The sequence below is a fragment of the Stegostoma tigrinum genome, chromosome 33 (genome assembly GCF_030684315.1).
Source record: "Stegostoma tigrinum isolate sSteTig4 chromosome 33, sSteTig4.hap1, whole genome shotgun sequence".
Taxonomy (NCBI): domain Eukaryota; kingdom Metazoa; phylum Chordata; class Chondrichthyes; order Orectolobiformes; family Stegostomatidae; genus Stegostoma; species Stegostoma tigrinum.
In genome coordinates, this window is record NC_081386.1 from 34,186,623 (window position 1) to 34,196,028 (window position 9,406).

The window sequence follows — 9,406 nt, forward strand, 5'->3', positions numbered from 1 at the left end:
CCATTCAATCTGTGTTGCTAGGTCAAACAATATGCTTCTCTAAAGACATTGTGGCTCAACCTAAAGCACATGAACTGTCGTGGTTCAAAAAGGCAGCTAACAACCAACTTCTCAAGGGGTAACTAGGGATGGGCAATAAATGCTGGCCTAGCCAGAGACAGCCACATTCTATGTATAAATAGAAAAAACATACTGGAACTTGGAGTATACATAAAAAAAAACACAAAAAAGAGGTGCATGGTAGTAAAGAAGTGAACAAAAATCCAAGTGTGACAGAAAAAGGGCCAAGAAACAAAGGAGATGCGTGTAGCAAAAATGACAACGAGAATAAATAATAATGGTAAAAAGTCAAAGCCCAAGAATCTTAACTGAATGCATACAGCATTTGTAAAGGAATAGATTAGTTGATAGCACACATAGAAATAGTGTAGAAATAGAATTGAAATAGAGATAGAATAGAAATAGGTGTAGTGGACAGTGAAGAAGGTTACCTCAGGGTATAATGGGATCTTGATGAGATGGGTTAATGGGCCAAGGAGTGGCAGACAGAGTTTAATTTAGATAAATGTAAGGTGCTCCATTTTGGAAGGGCATATCAAGGCAGGACTTTATACACTTAATGGTAAGGTCCTGGGGAGTGTTGCTGAAAAATAAAAAGACCATGGAATGCAAATTCATAGTTCCTTGAAAATAGACTTGCACGGTAGACAGGATAGTGAAAAGGCATTTGGTATGCTTGCGTTATTGATCAGTGCATCGAGTATAGGAATCAGGAAGTTATGTTGTGGCTGTACAGGACATTGGTTAGTCTACTTTTGGAATACTGCATGCAGTTCTGGTCTCCATGCTACAGGAATGATGTTGTGAAACTTGAAAGGGTTCAAAAAAGACTTACAAGTATGTTGCCAGGATAGGAGGGTATGAGCTGTACGGACAGGCTGAATAGGCTGGGGCTATTTTCCCTGGAGCATTGGAGGCTGAGGGGTGACCTTATAGAAGTTTACAAAATCAAGCGGGCATGGATAGGGTAAATAGTCAAGGTCTTTACCTAGGGTATGAGAGTCCAAAACTAGACAACATAGGTTTAAAGTGTGAGGGGAAAGATTTAAAAGGGACCCAAGAGTGAACTTTTTCATGCAGAGGGTGGTGCATGACTGGCATGAAATGAATCGCCAGAGGAAGTGATGGAGGCTAGTATATTTACAACATTTAAAAGGCGTCTGGATGGGTACATGAATAGGAAGAGTTTAGAGGAATATAGGCAAATGGGACTAGAATAATTTAGGATATCTGGTCAGCATGGGCAAGTTGGACCAAAGGGTCGGTTTCTCATCTCTATGACTCTGAGACCAACTTGATAGCTATTCATGACAGTATTGTAGGGTGACCAAGACTGAGAACTCAATATTCAAGAATAGATAAAGTGAAAGATGAGAAGATTTAGCTTTGTTAATAAAGGAGCTAATCATTGCGGTGGTGAGTTGTGATATAGTTGCAATAATTGTGATGTGGAGGCAGACTGCATAGAAAAAAGAAAAAGAAGTCACAGAGATGACTGCTTTATACCTTCCACCCCCACCTCAATGTTGGACAAAAGTATGAATCAGGAAATAATGGAGGCATTAATGATTAGAAAGGTAGTGCAAATACAATGGGTGATTTAGATCTGCATAGTGACAAGAAAATTGAGATGGGCAATGAAAACATGGAAGATGAACTTGTGGAGGTTATCAGGAATTGTTTCTTAGATCAGTACATTGCAGAATCTACTCAAGAACAGGGTATTTTAGATCTAGGAACATGTAATGAGGTAAGATTAATGAGAAATCTTTTAATTAAGGATACTCTAGGAGTTAAAATCACAATTTGATAGAATTTAGGGAGCAACTTTGGTTTCAAATGAGTGTGCCCAACTTAAATAAGGGGAATTACATAGGTATGAAGGTGGAGTTGTCTAAAGCAGGTTGTGAAATAGGCTCAAAAACAAAGTTGCTGGAAAAGCTCAGCAAGTCTGGCAGCATCTGTGAAGGAAAAAACAGAGTTAACGCTTCAGGTCCAGTGACCAGTCCCAAGTTTTACCCTTCACAAATGCTGCCAGACCTGATGAGCTTTTCCAGCAACTTTGTGTTTGTTCCTGATTTACAGCTTCCACACTTCTTTCGGTTTTTGTTGTGAAATAGGCCAATAGACTAAAATTAGTAAATAAGCAATGGCAGACATATAAGCAGTATTTCATAACACTCAGCAAACCAATTAACTCCAATCTAAAAGGACTTTATGAGAGAATAACCCCTCCCCACCCCCACACAGGTACAAAGGTGCTCGAGGACAGTTGCCAATTAAAAATTAAGGTATGCAAAATGGCTAAAAATAATGGCAAAAAATAAGCCAGAGGATCAGAACTTTTTAGAAAGCTGCAGCGGAAAACTGAAAAGTTACTAAAGACAGTATGAAAATTATGAAAGTAAATTGGCATAAAGTATAGTTTGAGTGAGTGGGTAAAAATTTAGCAGGTGGAATTTAATGTAGGAAACTTACAGCTCATCCTCTGTGGGAGGAAGAATCAAAAGGCAGACAAAGAGGTCACGTCGCTACCCCTGTACCAAAGCACAGGGTACCAAGTTCAAATCCCACCTACTCCAGAGATGTGTAATAACATCTCTGAACAGGTTGATAAGAAAAAAAACTGGGTCAAAAGGCAGACAATTATTTAAATGGAGAGATTGCAAAAAAGTGCAGCAAAGAGGGATATTGGTATTTTTGTGTGGGAAACAAAAGGTTCACATGCAATTGCAGTGTGTAATTAATGCAGCAAATGGAATTTTTGCCTCTATTGCAAGCCAAGTTGGAGTTTTTAAAAAAAAAAGTACTTGTTACAACTGGACAAGGTCGTGACGGGGCCAAACCTGGAGTACTTGAGTCCCCATAGGTTAAATGGAAGATGCATTGGAGACTCTTCAAAAGAGATTAACCAGGCTGATTCCGGAGATGAAGATATTGTCTTATCAAGAATGGTTAAACAGATTAGGCTTTTATTCATTAGAGTTTAGAATGATAACAGGAGATCTTCTTGAAAGATACAGGATTCTGAGGGGCTTTTAGATATGTTGAGAAGATGTTTCCACCCATGGGGCAAATCAGCCATGATCTTGTTGAATGAAGGGACAAGCATGAGGGGCTGAACAGCTTACTTCTGTTACTTTTTTTTCCAAAAAATGTTCCCAATACTTTCCAGGACTATGGAAAGTTTAAGGGTCAGAATCACAATCTCTCAGCCCTTTCTCCTGGTTCACTCTCCATTCTGAAGACTTTCCTGCCTCCTATTTGTGTGGTCTTTGCTTTGACATCCTATTGGAGGAACTGGTCCATGCTCAACAGCTACCAGAGTGTCCCCTGATGGGCAGCACGTTCTAGTAACCTCACTGGGAAATTTTAAGAGGAGACGGAGAAAAATATTGAGTGACCCTGTATTGACAAACAGAACATATGTGATAGAAGCAAAGGAAGGTCCGTCTGGACAGAAGTATTTACATAAAAAGAACTGCAGATGTTGAAAATCTGAAACACAAACAGAAATTGCTTGAAAATCTCAGCAGGTCTGGCAGAATCTGTGGAGAAAATTAATGTTTCGGGTCCAGTGACCCTTCTTGAGAACCCAAAATTTGTAAAAGAAATACTTACCGTTATCATCCATTCCTTGAAAGAACTTATCTCTGAAAAACAAGCAAGAAAGGAAATTATTGGCAGTGAATATATTTTGACAAGTTTCTTTTGTTTCCTATAGCACTGGACTTTTGACGTTCTCTTCAATACTGTCTCATATTGAACAATATTCACCCAAACATTGTTGTCCCAAATGGCCACTATGTGTGCACACAGCTAAAGTGATCTGGGAAACTAGATTAAAAGGGAAACAGCAGAGATGCAATGACAGACTTTTAAAGGAAACATTTAATTATTCCGAGCAAAGGTTTGTTCCAGTGAAAAAGAAAGATACTTTAAGATGGATGCACCATCTGTGGCTAAGTAAAAGTTAAAATTTGAATCTAATTGAATGAAACACTGCGCAAACTGACAAAGAACTGCAATAGGTCAGAAGCTTGGATAAATTGTAAGAGCCAGCAGAGAATGACAAGAAAATGGAGAAAGCAGAATGTGAAAGAAAGTGAAGTAGTAACATAACAAATCTTAGTAAGAGTGTGACAATCATTTAAACAAGAGTAACTAAAACTTTGTTGCTCCTCTGGACTTGGCATTGATAGACCATATCCTGAGCACTACGTGCAGGTTTGGCTTCCTTATTTAACAAGCATAGATATGTTTTAGAAATAGTTCAGAACAGGTTCAATCAACTGATTCCTGGGATAAAGGGCTCATTCTATGAAGAAAGGTTGACCAAGTTGTGCCTAAAGCAATTGGAATTTAGAAGAATGAGAGGTGATTTTGTTGAAACACAAGATCCTTTGCAGATTTCATAGTCATAGAGACATACAACACAGAGACAGACCCTTTGATCTAACCAGTTGATGCCAAACATAATCCCAAACTAAACTAGTCCCACCTGCCTAGACACGGCCCATATCCCTCCAAACCTTTCCTATTCATGTACGTTTCCAAATGTCTTTTAAATGTTGTAATTGTTCTTGCATCCATCACTTCATCAGGAAAAGGGTGACTATTGGGTGGCTATTTCATCATATGGGGGAGCTTAGAACTAAGGGACATAGTTTAAGAAGCCTTGTTGTGTGATGGAGATGAGGAGAATGTCTTTTTCACAGTGAATCACTTGTCTGAGGAATCCTCTACCCCCAGAAAGCGGTGGAGACTGGGTTGTTGAATTTACTCCAGGCTGAATTTGGCTTATTTTTGATAAGTTTGGGAGTCAAGGGTCATGGAGAGGCAGACAAGTAGAATTGAGATCACAACCAGATCAGCCATGATGTTATTCAATAAGGCAGCAGATTTGAGTGGCCAAATGACCTACTCCTGCTCCTAGCTCTTGTGTTCCTGTGACCTTCCAGGAGGTGGTGTGACAAAGCTATTGCATTATGAGGGTTGTCATGGCACAGTCTAATAACACCCAACCTCACAAAGAAAATTATGGCAGCTGTGGTCTCCCTATTGCTGCCATAGCCAAGAAATGTTAACAGCCAAATGTCAGTGGCAGTGAAGGCCTTCTCATTCATCTGACAATGGGCTCCCTGCTTTCATCCTGTGATATTCATATATCCAGCATGGATCTCTGTTCTGTCACAAATGAAAGGCAAAGAGGAATATCAAAGTGCGCCCCTGCCAATGGTGTCCGAGATAAATATACCCCAGGAGAATCTCAGCAAGTGGAAGGAAGTGAGGGGGCAGAAAGCGAGAGAGACAGACGAGAGAGAGAGAGAGAGAGAGACAGAGAGAGACCCATTTCCCAGATTTCTGAGTGGCGGCAACAGTCAAAGCTAAGTACAAAATCAAAGGTATGAAAGATAAGTTAGACTGGAGTTTGAATTGATAATTGAGAGTAAAGCAGGCACATATAGAAAATGCATTTAAAGAGTGCCTTCCCAACATTAGGACATCCCAAACTACTTTACAACCAATGAAACATTTCTAAGTTGCCTTTTAAATCATTTTTTGCAAGAAATGTGATATCCAATTCGCACAGGCCAAGACCCTAACAAACTACGGTGTGATATTGACAAAGGAATCAATTCATATCAGTTGAGGGATGAAGGGCAAGGCTGGTAGATAGAGGAAATGCTGGATGACTGAAGAAATTGTGATTCTGGTCAAGTAAAAGAAGGAAACATGTCAGATACAAACAGCCGGGATCAAATGAATCCATACAGAAGTACAAGGCATTAGGACTATACTTAAGAGGGAAATCAGGAGGACAAAAAGGGGACATGAGATTGGCAAACAGGGTTAAAGGAAAATTCAAAAGGATTCTACAACTATATTAAGGACATAAGAGTAACTAGGAAGAGAATAGGGCCCTGTAAAGATCAGCAAAGCTGCCTACATGACATGGGTGCGATCTAAATGAGTATTTTAGATCCATGTTTATTGTGGCGAAGGATATGGAAGCTAGAGAACTTAGGGAAATAAATAGTGATGTCTTGAAAAGTGCCCACATTACAGAGGAGGTGAAGCTGGACATCTTAAAATGCAAAACGGTGAATAAATCCCTGGGAACAGATCAGGGGCACCCAATTTATGGGAAGCTAGGGAAATGATTTTTGAGCCCCTTGCTGAGATATTTGTATCAATAGCCACAGGTGAGATGCCAGAAGAATGGGGGTTAGCTAATGTGGTGCCATTATTTAAGCAAGCTGGTAAGGAAAAGCCAGGGAACTACAGACCAGTGAGCCTGATATCAGCCGTGGGCAGGTTGTTGGAAGAGGATTCTGACGGACAGATTTACATGTATTTGGAAAGGCACAGACTGATTAGGGACAGTCAACATGGCTTTATGCGGGGGCAATAGTTTCTTACCAATTTGATTGAGGCTTTTTGAAGTAGTAAAGAAGATTGATGAAGGTTTGACAAGGTTTTGCACAGTAGACTGGTTAACTAGGTTGGATTACATGGAATACGGGGAGAACTAGCCATTTGGATACAAAATCAGCAGGGAGGTAGGAGACAGAGGGTGGTGGTAAAGGGTTGTTTTTGGACTGGATGTCTATGACCAACGTACTGCAGGGATCAGTGCTGAGTCCACTGCTTTTTGGCATTTATAAAAATGATTTGGATGTGAATATAGGAGGTATGTTTAGTAAATTTCCAGATTGCACCAAAATTGGTAGTGTAGTGGACAGCTAAGAATATTGCCTCAGTGTACAATGGGACCTTAATCAGATGGGCCGATTGGCCGAAGTGTGACAGAGAGTTTAATTTAGATAAATATGACATGCTGCATTTTGATAGGGCAATTCAGGGCAGGACGTATACAGTTAATGGCAAGGATCTGGGGAATATTGCTGAACAAAGAGACTTTGGGGTGCAGATGCATGGTTCCTTGAAAGTGGAGTTGCAAGCAGACGGGATAGTGAAGAAGGCATTTGCAACATGCCTTTATTGGTTAGTACATTGAACCATTTAGATTTAGGAGGTCATGTTGTGGCTGTAGAGGACATTGGTTAGGCCATTCTTAGGGAATTGTATTTGGTTCTGTTCAATGTCTCCTTGCTTTGGAAAAGATGTTGCGAAACGTGAAAGGGTTCAGAAAAGATTTACAAGGATGTTGCTAGGGTTTGAGCTTTAGAGAGAGGCTGAATAGACTGGGGCAATTTTCACTGGAGCTTTGGATGTGAAGGAGTGATCTTATAGACGTTTACAAAATCATGAGGGGCATAGACAGGGTGAATAGTCAAGGTCTTTTCCCCACAGTAGGGGAGTCCAAAACTAGAGGGCAAAGGTTTAAGGTGAGAGGAGAAAGATTGAAAAGGACCCAAGGGACAACATTTTCATAGAATGAAATGCCAGAGGAAGTGGTTGAGGATGGTACAATTAAAAACATTCAAAAGGCATCTGCATGGGTATATGAATAGGAAGGGTTTAGAGGGGTATGGGCCAAATGCGACGAGATTAATTTAGGACATGTGGTCAGCATGGATGAGTTGGACTGAAGAGTCTGTCTCCGTGCTGTACTTCTCAAAGACTGTGACTTTTCTGTTGGACCAGATTCCAAGAACTCCTCCTATGCCCATCTTTAAAAGAATGCCATTGAATTATTTATACAAGAGGCCTGATGGAACCTCAGTTTAACAACCTCTCCAAGACATAGCAACGCAACAGCCCCTTGATACTGCACTGGACTGGCATCCTGAATCTTGTGCCCAACCCTTTGGAGTGAAACTTGAACCCATGACTCTTGCATGTAAAGTAGAATATGCTACTCTCTGGACCACTAAGACTTAATTCCAGAAGCCCGCTTCCTAGTTTCACTTAGAATGGAAGCAAAATGGCAGAGCGTCGGTGGAAATGGCTGAAGCAGGAGTGTGTAGTGCAAACTCCAGATTCACTATCTCAGGGCAAACACTGAAAGGACGACTCGGCAGAACAGAGAGGGTGTCTGCTGTTGGAGGTACTGAGTTACAAAACTAGTCAGCATTTGAAGAGAAGTGGAAGAAACACAGAAGCGAAACCAAATTGTTTGTACCCCTTCAATTGTTTGATCTTAAACGGTAAAGCACGGAAGGAGGCAATTTAATCTGATTGCTGTTTGCAAGAACTCTGTAGTATACCTCATATCCTTGTTCTTTCCCCATGTCCCTACAAATGGTTTCTTTTGAAACGTACGTTTTTCATTTCGTGAGAGTTCCTAACGAGTGTGGTTCGATCAATCTGGAATGCCTTCTAGATCACAACCACTCACTGCACAAATGCAGACAGCTCCCTCCGCGGTTATTAAAGCGAACATGTCAATTTTCTGCCCGTGTTTTTAAAAGAAAATGTCTGCTTACCCCCGAAGGAAATCTCTGCCGGGCTGCTGGCAGCGTATGACAACAGGCAGATGGAGATAAATGCCTTTAACAGCCCCATTTTCAGTCAGCCCTTTTGAGCTGAAATTCTCCTTCTTCGTGTTAGAACTCAAATATTTCTACTTCCTCCTCCCGCTAGGCAGCTGCCAAATCACTAACAGATGTGAAAGTGGACAGGGGGTACTTGTCAGTGCTAAGTTTATAGCAAGTCTCTTTTCCAATTGGAGATCGTCGGTGACAAAAGGGGAGGCAACAGTGGAGCCAGCAAAGCAAATTAACAAAAAGCAAGACGCTGCAATTCTTGGGATACGTCGTGTTTGAGATAAAGTTGTGAAACTCGCTCAGTTAGAATAAGACAGTGAGATGTGTTCCCACCCCCACCACCCACTGTTGGTGCCATCATGTGGTGTACAGGACACATTACCGCCTGATAATCCTGGCTGCAACGTTAATTGAGGAGTCGAATCGATGGGTGCCCAGAAGAAGAGAAAAAAAAATGAAGTAAAGAGATCACTGATGTTAAGTGTGAGAGAGAGAGAAATGCTGGGCAGGGTGCTAATAGAAAGTTTGAACAGTTGAAAATGGTTTGGCTGTACCGGGAGCAATGGAAACGGGCCAGGAGCTGGGAATGTGGTAGGAGGATAATGAACATGGAGGAGGGAGTTCACCCTGTGAGATTATTCAACTCAGCATTGGGTCCTGACAGCTGTAAGGTACTGAGCTAGAAGATGAAATGGTGTTCCTGCAGGTTGTGTTGAGCTTCACTGGAGAACTGCAGCAGGCCAGAGACAGAAATGTCGGCATGGGAACACGGTGGTGGTGTTGGAGAGGCAGGCAACCGGAAACACTGGGTCATTTACACACGCAGAGAGGTGGTCTTCAACAAAGTGGTCACCCAGTCTGTGTTTCATTGCTCCAGCGTGGAAGACACCACA

The 9,406-nt window shown here is 41.3% G+C and overlaps 1 protein-coding gene across 2 annotated transcripts in view; it reads right to left on the reverse strand.

The window, feature by feature from the left end:
- Window positions 1-8,831, reverse strand: part of ctsh (cathepsin H) — a 35,030-nt gene extending 26,199 nt beyond the window's left edge. The window contains exons 1-2 of one of the 2 annotated variants that reach the window (XM_048562750.2): window positions 8,454-8,831; window positions 3,682-3,713 (exon numbers count right to left, since the gene is read on the reverse strand). In XM_048562750.2, coding sequence (XP_048418707.2) covers window positions 3,682-3,713; window positions 8,454-8,532 — 111 coding nt within the window. In that variant the 5' untranslated portion in view covers window positions 8,533-8,831. Of the gene's footprint in view, window positions 1-3,681; window positions 3,714-8,234; window positions 8,347-8,453 lie in introns of those variants that run through there. The other variant, XM_059639346.1, reaches the window with a different exon arrangement.
- Window positions 8,832-9,406: the final 575 nt, after the last annotated feature.